This window comes from Thrips palmi, unplaced genomic scaffold, assembly GCF_012932325.1.
Source record: "Thrips palmi isolate BJ-2018 unplaced genomic scaffold, TpBJ-2018v1 HiC_scaffold_17, whole genome shotgun sequence".
Taxonomy (NCBI): Eukaryota; Metazoa; Arthropoda; class Insecta; order Thysanoptera; family Thripidae; genus Thrips; species Thrips palmi.
This window is the reverse complement of record NW_023144626.1, coordinates 9,001,079-9,013,813: the sequence shown is the minus strand read 5'-3', so window position 1 is coordinate 9,013,813 and position 12,735 is coordinate 9,001,079. Positions and strand designations below refer to the sequence as shown.

Below are 12,735 nucleotides of genomic sequence, written 5' to 3'. Positions count from 1 at the left end.
CGTCCCACAACAGCTGGCGGCCGGTGCCGTTGCTTGCCCCCGTGGACGCGCTGACCGTCGTGCTTGTGTTCCCCGTGGCGTTGGCCGCGGTGGTGGTCGCAGTGGTGGTCGCGGTGGTGGCCGCGGTGGTGGCCGCGGTGGAGACCGCGGTGGTGGCCGTGGTGTTGGCGGCGGTGGAGACCGTGGTGCTGGCGGCGTGCTGCGGCCCGGGCAGGCCCAGCGCCAGGACGACGACGGCGCACAGCCCGGCCCTGGCGGCCACGGCCCTGGCGGCCACCAACCGCACCGCCATACTGCCCACTGATACGGGCGGCGTGACGCCGACGACGCGGCCGCGCCATGACGCCGCGAGGGAGCCGCGCAGTGCAGTGCGCCGGCCTGGCCCGCCGGCGTGGGCCTCGCCTGGCGCCCTGGCGGCCTGGCCAGCGCCACCCTGCGTCCACCTGCCCTCGCGGACACCCGCGACGCGTGAGTTCACAAGCCTTCGTGGCCGTCGATCGGGTTGCCTGCCATCGGCCGTGACAGCGAGGAGTCTCTAACCTAACGCAGCCAAATTTAACCATTCCAATTTACACTTTCTCCTGTGTCGTCTCCGACACACTCATCCCTCTCATCCCCTTATCCCGAATCGCCAGTGGCGGGGCTGGGCGTGGCGAGGCGGCGCGGCCACGGCGCAGCGCCAGAATGGCCACTTCCATTCACTTCCTGCACCCGAGCCCGCTCTGCACCGCGACCACCGTGCCGGCTGGGCCCCGTCGCCAGCGGCAGTGGAACGATGGCTCCGAACCCGAACCGCGATTCATCGCTCTGTCTCTCTCGCCCTTGCGAAACGCCTTACGAGTGGGAGAGAGACAGAGCCAGCTGGTCCCGTCGGCGAGGGGCTGGCTGCCGAGACACCCCCTCACCGTCACCAAGTGAACCGTTAAGGTGGCCGTCGACTGCAGGCTCATTAACAGCGCAGCCATCAACGAGGCCAGGGAAATGAGGCCTCGCCCGTCGTGTGTTTTAAAGTGCACGCTCTCTTTTCAGCCTCTGCTTACGCTTTACGTCACGGCATGGACTGCGACCGAGTGACCCGCCCGGCTGACTGCACTGAGCTACAGTCACACCTGGCCGGCCAGCGGGCAGAGAGCAGCCAGGGGCTGCAGGCCGTGCAGTGACGCTTTGTCTCTCTCGCACTCATGGAGCGTCTTTAAAGGTAAAGTAAGGGAGCGAGAGAGACAGAGCTGACTCGGTCCGGCCCTGCCGCCCTGCCGCCCCGCCGACCGGCGTGAAGGGTGAGTGGCCGCGCCAGGGCGGCTAGGCTCGCACCGGCAGGCCGCCCGGCCTAATTGCATCGCATTCCGGGCCGGAAAGTGACGGGCGGCGGGGGCGGCGGGGGCGGTGGGGGCGGGCAGGTGAGCCGAAGTCTTCAAGTAGAGGGGCCGCCCAGGGTGGCTCGCAGTCCGCCGCCAGCCCTCTCCCGAATCAGTCGCCAAGGTGCACGTATAGCCATCTTCGCCGGCAACATGTACTTGGACGGGTCAGGTAAGTCTCGACCAACGCAGTGCAGTGAGACAACAACGAAATAACGAATCGACAGTGCGACAGTGCGGTGATTGTGTTTGTGTGTGTTCAGTGTTGACGGCCGGAGCGCTGCGGCTGCTGCAGCTGCTCCTGAACCCCTTCATCACGGCGGGGCTGCAGTCCGCCGCCCCGAACAACGGCCTGCCCTACAGCCCCGTGGTGGCCGCGCCCGCCGTCGCGCCCCAGCGCCAGTTCAGTGGCGGGGACCTGATCTCGCTGCTCGCGACCCTCGGAGCGGCCAATCCTGCGGCCTCCTTCTCCGGGACGGGGTCGCTGGGCAATGGCGCCCCCATGGGGTCGTTCATGGGCTCGGGGTCGCTGGGCACTAGCGGCAACCCGATGGGTTCGTTCATGTCCTCGGGGTCGCTCGGCTCCAGCAACAACCCCATGGCACCGTTTATGTCCTCGGGAGGGTCCAGCGCCAGCAGCAACCCCATGGGCTCGTTCACGTCCTCTGGGTCACTCAGCGCTGGTGGCAATGGCAACCCCATGGGCTCGTTCATGGCCTCCGGATCGCTGGGCTCTGCCGGCACCGCCATGGGGTCGTTCCCCTCCACTGGGGCGCTCGTTGCCGTGCAGTCCATGCCGGCGTCGGAGTCCGTGATGCCGGGGCCCATGACCGTGGCCAGCATGCCGCCGCTGCCGTACGCGCCGTGGCTGGTGTCGCAGCCCCTGCCCGCCGTGCCCAGCGGCCCCAACAGCCCCGTCTACGTGCCCCAGAGCGCGGTGCCCACTCTGCTGAACCCCCCGGCCGCCGCGCCGTCGACGCCGCCCTCGTCCTCCACATCGGGCTCCCTCGCCGCCGGGGCGCTGTCCGTCCTGGAGGAGGCCATCGCCCCCTACCTCCACGCTAACTCTTCCTCCTCGTCATCGTCGCCGTCTTCATCCTCGACGTCGGCTAGCGAAAGCGAGGTAAGCATAGCGCCGTTTTTGCTCAAAATAAAATTTAACGTTTCAACCTCGGCATTGATCACGCTGTCGGTGTTCGCAGACGGCGTCCCCCATGCCGATGGCCACGCTCATCTCGGTGCTGGGCAGCTTCATGTCCGGCATCCGCGTGGTGGCCGTCAACTTCCTGGCCTCGGTGGCGGTGATGGGCGCCGCGCAGCTGGTGCGCCTCGTGGTGCAGAACCTGCCCATCATCCTGAACGTGCTGGGGCTCACGCGCGCCTCCATGGCCCGCGTCATCGTGGACGGCGTGACCCGGGCGCAGTGCCTGGAGCGGGCGGCCTGCCTGCTCGGCCAGCACGCCAGCACCTACCAGTCCACGCCCGACGTGCTCAGGTTCGTCTCCAATTCGTACTTTTGTCGCGCTGCGCCGCGCTTGGCGACGGCGACCGTGTTGACTGACGGTTTGGTGTGTTGGCACAGGTGGCTGCGCAGTCCCGACCCCGCCACGCCGGAGCACCCCGTGTGGAAGGCCTTCCGCTCGGCGGCCGAGGGCGCCGCCATGCAGTGCGAGGCCTTCGCCTGCTAGGGCCGCTGGAGGCTGGAATCCCCGCGAGCAGCATCACGTCGAAGGCCGAGCCGCCGCGCTCAATCATCCTTCGGCCATAAACTGTCGCCGTCGTCGGGACTTACTGGACACTTACCGCTCGTTCCGAGTGACGCCATGTCGCGTGACCAGCGCCTCCATTTTTCGAGCCTCCCGTGACATCGCCTTGCTCCGAGTGGCGAGACGCCCGTGTACATACTCGTTCGTCATTCGCTGTGAAATCGACGAAAACTGTAAATAAATTCTTACCTGTGATAAATTTGTAACCCTTTGTTTGATTTACGCTGACAATCTTAAACCCGAGTGTTGGGGGCGATAGGGAAAGCCATAAGAAACGGTCGGGCTGCTAATCTCGTTGGCACTTCCCGGAGTTATCGGAAAGCACCCGGTGGGTACGGAGGTCACTCCAAAAGGGCGTATGAGTGTGTGCGTCTATGAGAGAGAGAGAGAGAGAGAGAGAGAGAGAGAGAGAGAGAGAGAGAGAGAGAGAGAGAGAGAGTACGAGCGAGGAAAGGGCGCATTGGTCGGACAAACAAGTGAAAGTACGGACAAGTAAGCTTAAGAAGTGACAGTGGTGTTGGCATGAGCTAACTGGGCCGAGTCGCTTGTCACTCAACGACGACAACAACAGGGCCGTTCAGTTCCCGAATCATCGACGCCACTTTATTTCAAACTTCGCGCCAAAAGGGGCCTAGCATGCAGCCCGTGTTTTTCGAGCTTCCGCCGTCCTCTCCTCAGCACTACAGAGGCAGCACTAGAGCGGGCCGCGAGACCGGGAAGAGGAGGGGGCGTGCCGCGTGTGAAAGGCGTGTGGCGTCCGTCCCCCTCTCTCGCGTACAGTACCCAGACCGACGGCCGAAAGAGTTCCCACAAATGGCGCCGGTTTTCGAACGCGTCCGCGGCACCGCGTGCGACCGTAGTGCGCTCGCCGGCCGCGTCGCAGCAGCACCGTCGGCTCGCCGGCCAGCGCCAGCGGTGCCAGCGGTGCCAGCGGGCCCCTCGGTGGGAGTGTCTACGCGTTTCGCTGGGTGTCGTGCAGTGCAGTTGGAAACGCTCGCCCGGCCCGCCCAGCGACCCACAGGGAATCAGTCAGTTTGTGTCGAACTCGGAGACTCGAACCGAGAACCACCATGGCCTGCCCCGAGTTCGCGACGCTGTACACCGGCGCCAAGATGCCCCTGCTGGGCTACGGCACTTGGCAGGTACGTTAGCCGGCGGTGTGTGACGTTTCGCAGTGCAGCAGCGTCGCGGCGCGGCCCGCGGCGGCCGGGAGGTTATGTTGGCGTCGTCTGGACCGTCTGAACCCGCAGCGGCGGAGGAGTGCACTCCTGGCGCAGTGCAGGCCGGCCTCTTTCTGCTCCTACATTAGACTAAGTGTTTTAGCTCCAGCCACACCATCTTCTTGACCGTGACCGCAGAGGTGTAGCTGTGGAGCTGTCAGTTGCTGTCAGTGCGGAGCAGAGCAGTACACAATAGGCGGCAAATTCCTGGCGTGCGTGGTGCCGAGACTGTTCAATGTGTGTCGGTGGCGGCGACGCGGCGCCGCGGCGACCTCATCTGCATGTCCTTCCTGTTGGCGGCGGCGGCGTCTCTTCTCTTGTCGCGCTCCAGCTAGATAGTGGTGCCGGGAAGTCCCTGTCCCTCCCTGCCTCTCTCAAGGACGCGGCGCCGTGCCGTGCCGTGCCGCGTTTGCAATGTCACGGAGTCACGGCGCAGTGATGGGCGTAGCGCCGTGGAGCATCACGGATGCCCGAACCAAAAAGCCGCCGTGCGCTGCCTGAAGCCCGAAACAAAAAGTCGGTCAGTCAAATGTAACGATCTTTGTCGATGCAGGCGCTTCCCCCATGTCTCGCTGCCAAACGAGGACGAGTGGCGGGCAGCCTCATTTTGACCGAAAGATTTTTTGCAGTTTTGTTTTGCGGTGTAGGCCCGCGTCCATTCCTCGGTTGCGTGATGGCTGGGTAGCGATGCCATCGGAAGGTGGCAGACGAAGCGAAGGACTACCGCCGCGATCGATGTGCACGTGGCGTGGGGCCGAACTATTTTATTTTGAGCCCCAATTACCCCAATTATCCCGTCATCTAGTGTCGTAGTTTACACCTGCTGCCCTCTCTGTCGCCCCACCGACCGAATCCATCAAACCACGAAGCCACTTGTCTCCCCTCGGTCGATGCCTGATGTGCGGCACATTGTGCGCGCCGTCGCCCGGCGGGCGGTGTTAACGGCGTCAACTTTCGCTAAGCCGTGGCTAAACCTGATTGCTCTCTGTGACAGTGCGCGTCGGGCGAGCTGGAGGAGGCCCTGGAGGAGGCCCTGTGCGCGGGCTACCGCCACATCGACACGGCGGCGGCCTACGAGAACGAGGCCGTGATCGGCAAGCTCATCAAGGAGCGCTGGATCGACACGGACAACATGACGCGCGACGAGCTCTTCCTCGTCACCAAGCTGCCCCCCGTCGGCCTGGTGCCCGGCGGCCCCGAGAAGTTCCTGAAGCGCTCCCTGGCTGCGCTGCGGGTGGACTACGTGGACGTGTACCTGGTGCACACACCCTTCGGCTTCGTGCCCATCGAGGGCGGCGACGAGATGCACCCCGTCGGCCCCGACGGCAAGATCCCCATCAACGGAGACCCGGACATCGTCACCATCTGGAAGGTGCGCAGGCCTTTGCACGCGCGGCGCGACCCGTCGCGAGGCTAGTGGAGTCGTGACGAGGAGGACTCTAGCCTCGCGGCGGGGATGTAATTACGCTGCTTTGCGTCCCGTTCGTCGGCGACGCGCTGAGACGTCGGCGACCTGACTGAACACTTTCCCTTGCAGGAGATGGAGGCGCTCGTGGACGCCGGCCTCGCCAAGGCGATCGGCCTCTCCAACTTCAACCAGAGGCAGATCCAGAAGATCCTCGACGTCTGCCGCATCCGGCCCGCCAACCTGCAGATCGAGCTGCACGTCAACATGCAGCAGAAGCCGCTGGTCGAGTTCTGCAAGAAGAACGACATCGTGGTGACGGCGTACTCGCCGCTCGGCAGCCGCGGCTCCAGCACGTTCCTGTCGAGGTTCGGCACCAAGTGAGTATGCATTGCGACGCCACGGCACTCCCCGGGACTTCCCCGCCGGCAACGTTCTCACGTAGTCCAATCTTGCAGGGTTGAAGTCCCCGACCTGTTCAACAACCCCGTCATCCTGGAGGTGGCCGCCAAGTACAAGAAGCAGCCCGGGCAGATCCTGCTGAAGCACGTGGTACAGAGGGGCATCGCGGCCATCCCCAAGAGCTGCAGCCAGGAGCGCATCATCCAGAACATCCAGCTGTTCGACTTCACCCTCAGCCCGGAGGACGTGGCCAAGGTGGACGCCCTGGACCTCGGCCCGGACGGCCGCATCTTCGACTTCACGTTCATTGGGTGAGCTGGGAGGCAACCGTTGAAAAGCGGTTCTACTGTCGGCGAGGATGCAGCTGGAACTCACTTTTGTTTCCTTTTGCAGTGCACAGAAGACTGACCCGGCATATCCGTTCAACGAGTACCCCTGAGCGGGCAGCCGGCAGCCGGCGACTACCCACCGAGCCATTACACCGACAGTATTACTTCTATTATTGTCTCAACTACACATCCACAGTTTGCTGACTATTTCCTACACTGCGATACTCTATTCAAAATACGGGTGATAGCGCCTTTTTTAAATGATTTTTTTTAATTAAAAGAGCTTATTTATTCGTTTGTCTTTGAGTTCTTACTCGTAACCCCGCTCCATTGAATGAAATAAAGAGGACGTGTCGGCAAGACTCTGACCAGAGCAGATATTGACACGAACACCTTTTGTGAGCCACAGAGCGCCGGCGCCTAGTAGTTAGGCAGCCCATTGGACGCGCTCGCAGGGCCGCAAGGACTGGCAAGGAGTAGGCCGCCCAGAAGGCGTGCCCGTGGCATTGGTTGCCTACCCCGCCAGGCGCTCGATCGAAGATAGGCGCCTCAGCAAGCCGATTCCGAACGAGAGGTCTGTCTCTCTCGCACCCGCACGGGATGCCGCATGAGGGGGAGAGAGGGGAGACCCTTGCCGGGCCGACTGCGTTGGCCCGGCCCTCGTGGCTAGGCCGCGCGCACTGCCGGGCGAATCAAAAGCTCTGTCTCTATCGCTCTCATGGCTCGGAGTGCGTGAGAGACAAAGCGCTTCTCTGCAGCATCCCAGCGGTCACGGACTCGCGGAGCGCTGGCCGCTCAGTCCGGCTCGAGAGGCGACCCGCACCGCCACGACGACCAGCCGGGTAAGCTCATGGACCTCCAAAAGTGCGAAGAAAAGACGACTGAGAAACATCATGAGGTACCGTTCGTGTGATAATAGTACTGCCACTAACGCACCAATGAATTGTCTTTGGCGGTATGTAATGATGTTGACGTGGCAATTCGTTCGACACCGGTGTCTATGTAGTACGTGGGACTAGTAAGAAATTTGTCAGGCTCTAGTTTACTAGAGTGACTAGAGTGATGACCGAGTGCAGGAATATCTTTCCACTGGTTCAAATTGCAATTTTTGTCTTTTTTAAAGTTATTTTGTTTTCTTAATTAGGACTGATTTGGAACACTACGACTTGAGGATGGTGCCTTTGTACCTGTGCGTGACTTTGGCGGTGGTCGCTGTTGCCAGTGGGTGAGTCTGTTGCGCGCTAAAGCCCCTCCCCCCTCTCCCTCCTTCTCCGCGGCACCTGTTGGGGCATTGAACCCTCTATCCCACTCTATTATGGTCCGACTGAGCCGTGCTGGAACAGCTCCAAATTCAAGGTCGAGAGACTGCTTCGCCATAAGGACTTGAAGCACCCGTCTCCGTGCCCGTTTTCTGTTTGCACCTACACTTCCTTCTAACGCCGTGTCACCTGTTTCCAGCGCGCCGCCCAAAGCCGGTGACGTCACCAAGGTGGCGCTCAACTCCGGCACCTTCATGCCCATCGTGGGGCTCGGCACGTCGAAGGTGAGTCCATTTAGTCTGTGTGCTCGGCCTTCTTGCGCGCTGCCTCTTGTTTACACACGTACAGTTCCTGGAATATTATCAGCAGTGTAGGTTTCATGTAGACTCCCTTGTCCAGGTGACCGATGAACGCGAAATGGAGCAGACCCTTGACGCCGCCCTGGAGGCCGGCTACCGCCACATCGACACCGCCACCGTCTACCGCAACGAGCACCTGATCGGCAAGGTGCTCAAGAGGTGGCTGTCGGAGGGCAAGTTGAAGCGCGAGGACCTGTTCATCACCACCAAGGTACAGCCCCCAACCACGTGAAACTTTGTCGGGGGATGCGCGTTTGCTCTAAGCGTTACCTCTAAGGCCATGCTCCTTTGTCGTTGAGGGTGCCAGATAAATTGTAGCTGACGTATTGCGATTGCAGCTTCCATTGTACGCCATGAGGGCTGCCGACGTGCCGTACTTCCTCAACGAGTCCCTCACCAAGCTGCAGCTGGACTACGTCGACATGTACCTCATCCACATGCCGTTCGCCGTGAAGCGCGAGGCGTACAGCGACGGCCGTTTCGACGACAACGGCACCGATCCCACGACGGACCACCTGGCCATCTGGAAGGCCATGGTGGCCGAGAAGGAGGCCGGGCGCGCCAAGGCCCTGGGCGTGTCCAACTTCAACGAGACGCAGATCGAGCGCATCATCAAGAACAGCCCCGTGCCGCCCGCCAACCTGCAGGTCGAGCTGCACCTCTACCACCAGCAGAAGCCCCTCGTCGCCTTCTGCAAGAAGAACAACATCGCCGTGACGGCGTACGCTCCCATCGGCAGCCCGAACGCCAAGTGGGTCGTCCTATCGGGGTGTGTTACACTGTGCTGTGACGGTACGCTCGCTATCATGTTGTGCAGCATAACAGAGAACGCCTTCTTTTTGTTGTAGGAGGAATCTCCCCGATCTGTTCAGCCTGCCCGAGGTCAAGGCCATCGCCCAGAAGCACAACAAGACCACGGCTGAGGTGCTCCTGCGGCACACCGTGCAGAGGGGCATCATCGTCATCCCCAAGAGCTCCAACCCCAAGCGCATCAGCCAGAACATCGACGTGCGTATGAGCGCCCCCCTTTTTTTCACACCTTGAAACTAATCTGGCCGGTCACCCGAATCATAATATTTGCGTCTGTGGACAGATTTTCGACTTCGCCCTGGACGACAACGACGTGGCCACCCTGGACGCCCTGGACAAGGGCATCGACGGCAAGCTGTTCAACATGAAGGGCTTTGCCGGGTACGTGTGGTTGTGTCCGTGGGAGTGCCGCGCACCTGTCGTGCTCTGAGCTCGCCCTGATGCTTGTGTCTTCCTTTTTCAGGGCGGAGAACCACCCTGAGTATCCCTGGCCTGCCCTGCGGAACACGCCACAGAAGGCCTAAGCAGCTCCAACATCATTCATTCATTCATCCATCCGCGTTCAAGAATGAGCACCAGAAAATTTACACCACATCATTTTCTACTTGCTGACGTCCGCCCATGCTTTTTTGGGGCGTCAAGATACGAGTCAACTCCTTGAAAGAAAAAAAAAACAGTTTAAAATTAAAGCAGTTATTTATGTGTACATACTCTGTGTTTTTACTTGCAACCCTCACAGGATAAATGAAGGAAACAGAACGTAGCAAGTCTGCCTCTGGGCCACAGAGCTCTAGCGCCCGGCGCATCGGCAACCCTTGAGGCGAGGTGGGCAGGCCGCCCTGACGACACGCGCGTAGGAAAGGTGGCCTACACTGCAAGGCGTGTTGCGCTGTATCTCAGAACAATCAAAAAATCATAGGCCTATCGATGATAGTATACGCCCAGCCAACTCTAGGGGAGCCGCCTCGCCTCGGCTGCACCAACCGTGGAACTTTCCGCCGGGCCGGGCCACCCCGCTGAACCAGGCAGAACCCAGTATAGGCTGGGCACAGAATGTTGGACAGAGTTGATCCTAGTGGGAGAGCCAGCCCCAGGTGGAGGCGGATTGTTTAACTTCGAGGGGCCGGAGGGGAAATGAGAATGAGTGGGGGCCAGCGGCTAGTTGGGCTCCGTGGATAGCCTCCGCTAGGCGAGGCGGTAGCAGGTGGCACCGGCTCACGCTCGCGGTGAGAAGAGTCTCAGTCCGGCTCCAGAGAGGACTCGCAGCGCCACGCCGACGAGCCAGGTAAGCCTCTCAAAACTTGGCTCGATAGAGAAGATAGAAAAACGGAAGAGATGGTGTCTAAACCCATCGACGTCATCATTCGACAGAAAGCACACTCTCTCCTCACCTTTTTTGTTTTGAAGCAGTGTCTAACAAAGCTGTTTGATCATTAATTCCTTATTGTTCCGTGTTTCTTTACGTTGTTTTTTCTTCAGTTGTCCAGAACTGACTTGGAACACTAACACCCGAGGATGCTGTCTCCGTCCCTCTGCGTGGCTTTGGCGGTGCTCGCTGTTGCCAACGGGTGAGTCTCGGGTGCCGCAGTACCCGGCGCCCCGGCAGTGCCCCGGCAGTGCCCCGGCAGTGCCCCGGCAGTGCCCCGGCAGTGCCCCGGCAGTGCCCCGGCAGTGCCCCGGCAGTGCCCCGGCAGTGCCCCGGCAGTGCCCCGGCAGTGCCCCCACCCCCGCGAGGCTCCAGCCGACGCCTGCCTCTTGCAGGACCTCGCGCGGCCTTGAACTGGCCAAGCCTGCCATGCCACACGCACGGTTTGGCTAAGCTTGGCTAAGCTTGGCTAAGCCTGGGCGCCGGCCCTGTCGAGGAGGCAGTCGCCGTTCAAAATGCTGCTACCACGCGGAAGAACAAAATAATATGTATCACTTAAAAATGATTCCAGCGCGCCGCCCAAAGCGAGCGACGTGACCAAGGTGGCGCTCAACTCGGGGTCCTCCATGCCCATCGTGGGGCTCGGCACGTGGCAGGTGAGTGTATGTCTGTGAACATCGGCACAGCATTAGGGCCATATCATCGTCCTCTTCTTTCGCTAACTTTTCGATTGCCTGTCTCATGACCAGGTGGCCGATGAACGCGAAATGGAGAAGGCTCTGGACGCCGCCCTGGAGGCCGGCTACCGCCACTTCGACACCGCCACCGTCTACTTCAACGAGCACCTGATCGGCAAGGTGCTCAAGCGGTGGCTGTCGGAGGGCAAGTTGAAGCGCGAGGACTTGTTCATCACCACCAAGGTAGCTACCGCATTCGTCAACGTGACCCACCCTTCGTCGCTGTTTTTTGTGGTTTTTAAACATTGATGGCGATTGCAGCTCCCCGTCAACGGCATGAGGGCTTCGGACGTGCCATACTTCCTCAACCAGTCCCTCGCCAAGCTGCAGCTGGACTACGTCGACATGTACCTGATCCACGCGCCGTTCGGCGTGAAGCGCGATGCTGGCCACAACGGCGTCCACTTCGACGACAACTCCGTGGACCCCACGACGGACCACCTGGCCATCTGGAAGGCCATGGTGGCCGAGAAGGAGGCCGGGCGCGCCAAGGCCCTGGGCGTGTCCAACTTCAACGAGACCCAGATCGAGCGCATCATCAAGAACAGCCCCGTGCCGCCCGCCAACCTGCAGGTCGAGCTGCACCTGCAGCACCAGCAGAAGCCCCTCGTCGCCTTCTGCAAGAAGAACAACATCGCCGTGACGGCGTACTCGCCCATCGGCAGCCCCGGCACCCAGGCCGTCGTCGACTCGAGGTTCTGTAATGTTTTCATTCGCGTTTTCATGTTGCAGCTTCTGAATTACGGAGAATGTTTTCTTTTTGTTGCAGGAGGGTACCTCCGAATCTGTTGAACCTGCCCCAGGTCAAGGCCATCGCCCAGAAGCACAACAAGACCCCCGCACAGGTGCTCCTGCGCCACATCACACAGAAGGGCATCATCGTCATCCCCAAGAGCTCCAACCCCAAGCGCATCAGCGAGAACATCGACGTGCGTCTCATCCTGCCCAATCCCGTTGAACTGTTTTGACGTGTCGCTCTGCTTACAATTATTCTCTTTCGCGTTTGCGGACAGATCTTCGACTTCACCCTGGACGACGAGGACGTCGCCACCCTGGACGCCATGGACAGGGGCATCGACGGCCAGCTCTTCCTCCTCAAGAACTTTATCCCCGGGTGCGGTTGCGGTGCTCGTCGGTGGTGCCTGCCCTCGTCGTGTACTGTGACATCATCCCCCTTTTCCTGTTGCAGAGTGGAGTTCCACCCCGAGTACCCCTGGGAAGCATTCCGCATCGAGCCCATCGCCTAGGCGCTCGCCTCGCAGTGCAGTTGCAGACCGTCGCTTTCAACTTCCTTCACGCTCTGCTGGGCTCACACCTCAGCATCTCCAAGGCAACCTAACCTACAGAAGCCGTGATTGTTTTCTGCTCATTTCTGATTTTTCAAAGATTAAATGATGATCGCATATTCTTGGTGTCTTAACTTTGAAACCCTTCTCGATTGAAACAAAGAAAAGAGAACGAAAGTGTGTGCCCAGATGAGTCATTCGCTCGCTTCCCGCACGAGACTAGAACTTCCCTGACGAGCACGATGGGTGGCCTACCCCGCCGGGCGCTCGGTCGTCTGAGCGAGAGATCGCACCCAACCCGTTATAGGAGAGCAATATCCCCTCGGCTTCACAACACTAGCCATAAAAATTTTCGCTGTACGCGAACGCCTTCCACCTCGCGGAATACAGCAAGCAGACAAAAAAAATTAGAAGGAGTTGATCTTTGTGGGAGAACTCCAG

The 12,735-nt window shown here is 60.7% G+C and overlaps 4 protein-coding genes across 5 annotated transcripts; all 4 read left to right on the top strand.

The window, feature by feature from the left end:
- Positions 1-1,508: 1,508 nt before the first annotated feature.
- Positions 1,509-3,043, top strand: LOC117644015 (uncharacterized protein DDB_G0271670-like). The gene is made up of 4 exons (XM_034383203.1): positions 1,509-1,527; positions 1,619-2,478; positions 2,558-2,850; positions 2,938-3,043. The coding sequence occupies exons 1-4, from the start codon at positions 1,509-1,511 to the stop codon at positions 3,041-3,043; spliced, it is 1,278 nt and encodes a 425-aa protein (XP_034239094.1).
- A 989-nt stretch (positions 3,044-4,032) lies between these two features.
- On the top strand, positions 4,033-6,774 carry LOC117643311 (aldo-keto reductase family 1 member A1-like). Its single transcript, XM_034382147.1, has 5 exons — positions 4,033-4,263; positions 5,336-5,713; positions 5,879-6,126; positions 6,205-6,459; positions 6,542-6,774. The coding sequence occupies exons 1-5, from the start codon at positions 4,192-4,194 to the stop codon at positions 6,585-6,587; spliced, it is 999 nt and encodes a 332-aa protein (XP_034238038.1). The 5' UTR covers positions 4,033-4,191; the 3' UTR covers positions 6,588-6,774.
- Positions 6,775-7,355: 581 nt separating this feature from the next.
- On the top strand, positions 7,356-9,613 carry LOC117643307 (1,5-anhydro-D-fructose reductase-like). 2 transcript variants are annotated; one of them, XM_034382142.1, is made up of 8 exons: positions 7,356-7,432; positions 7,622-7,702; positions 7,936-8,020; positions 8,136-8,306; positions 8,434-8,846; positions 8,944-9,103; positions 9,189-9,286; positions 9,369-9,613. In XM_034382142.1, exons 1-8 carry the CDS (start codon positions 7,371-7,373, stop codon positions 9,427-9,429), a joined length of 1,131 nt encoding a protein of 376 aa, XP_034238033.1. In that variant the 5' UTR covers positions 7,356-7,370; the 3' UTR covers positions 9,430-9,613. The 2 variants fall into 2 exon arrangements, with proteins under 2 accessions (XP_034238033.1, XP_034238032.1); XM_034382141.1 differs by having other exon boundaries at positions 8,434-8,864.
- Positions 9,614-10,038: 425 nt separating this feature from the next.
- Positions 10,039-12,413, top strand: LOC117643308 (1,5-anhydro-D-fructose reductase-like). Its single transcript, XM_034382144.1, has 8 exons — positions 10,039-10,190; positions 10,385-10,473; positions 10,843-10,927; positions 11,021-11,191; positions 11,270-11,703; positions 11,778-11,937; positions 12,022-12,122; positions 12,198-12,413. The coding sequence occupies exons 2-8, from the start codon at positions 10,421-10,423 to the stop codon at positions 12,253-12,255; spliced, it is 1,062 nt and encodes a 353-aa protein (XP_034238035.1). The 5' UTR covers positions 10,039-10,190; positions 10,385-10,420; the 3' UTR covers positions 12,256-12,413.
- Positions 12,414-12,735: the final 322 nt, after the last annotated feature.

Excerpts from the sequence above, each read along its gene's own strand:
- LOC117644015 (XM_034383203.1), top strand. Across the intron at positions 2,479-2,557 it reads CGTCGGCTAGCGAAAGCGAG|ACGGCGTCCCCCATGCCGAT; the intron begins GTAAGCATAGCG and ends CGGTGTTCGCAG. Across the intron at positions 2,851-2,937 it reads TCCACGCCCGACGTGCTCAG|GTGGCTGCGCAGTCCCGACC; the intron begins GTTCGTCTCCAA and ends GTGTTGGCACAG.
- LOC117643311 (XM_034382147.1), top strand. The coding sequence starts at position 4,192 with ATGGCCTGCCCCGAGTTCGCGACGCTGTACACCGGCGCCAAGATGCCC. Across the intron at positions 5,714-5,878 it reads ACATCGTCACCATCTGGAAG|GAGATGGAGGCGCTCGTGGA; the intron begins GTGCGCAGGCCT and ends TTTCCCTTGCAG. Across the intron at positions 6,460-6,541 it reads TTCGACTTCACGTTCATTGG|TGCACAGAAGACTGACCCGG; the intron begins GTGAGCTGGGAG and ends TTCCTTTTGCAG.
- LOC117643307 (XM_034382141.1), top strand. The coding sequence starts at position 7,371 with ATGAGGTACCGTTCGTGTGATAATAGTACTGCCACTAACGCACCAATG. Across the intron at positions 7,703-7,935 it reads GTGGTCGCTGTTGCCAGTGG|CGCGCCGCCCAAAGCCGGTG; the intron begins GTGAGTCTGTTG and ends ACCTGTTTCCAG. Across the intron at positions 8,021-8,135 it reads TGGGGCTCGGCACGTCGAAG|GTGACCGATGAACGCGAAAT; the intron begins GTGAGTCCATTT and ends TCCCTTGTCCAG.
- LOC117643308 (XM_034382144.1), top strand. The coding sequence starts at position 10,421 with ATGCTGTCTCCGTCCCTCTGCGTGGCTTTGGCGGTGCTCGCTGTTGCC. Across the intron at positions 10,928-11,020 it reads TGGGGCTCGGCACGTGGCAG|GTGGCCGATGAACGCGAAAT; the intron begins GTGAGTGTATGT and ends TCTCATGACCAG. Across the intron at positions 11,938-12,021 it reads GCATCAGCGAGAACATCGAC|ATCTTCGACTTCACCCTGGA; the intron begins GTGCGTCTCATC and ends GTTTGCGGACAG.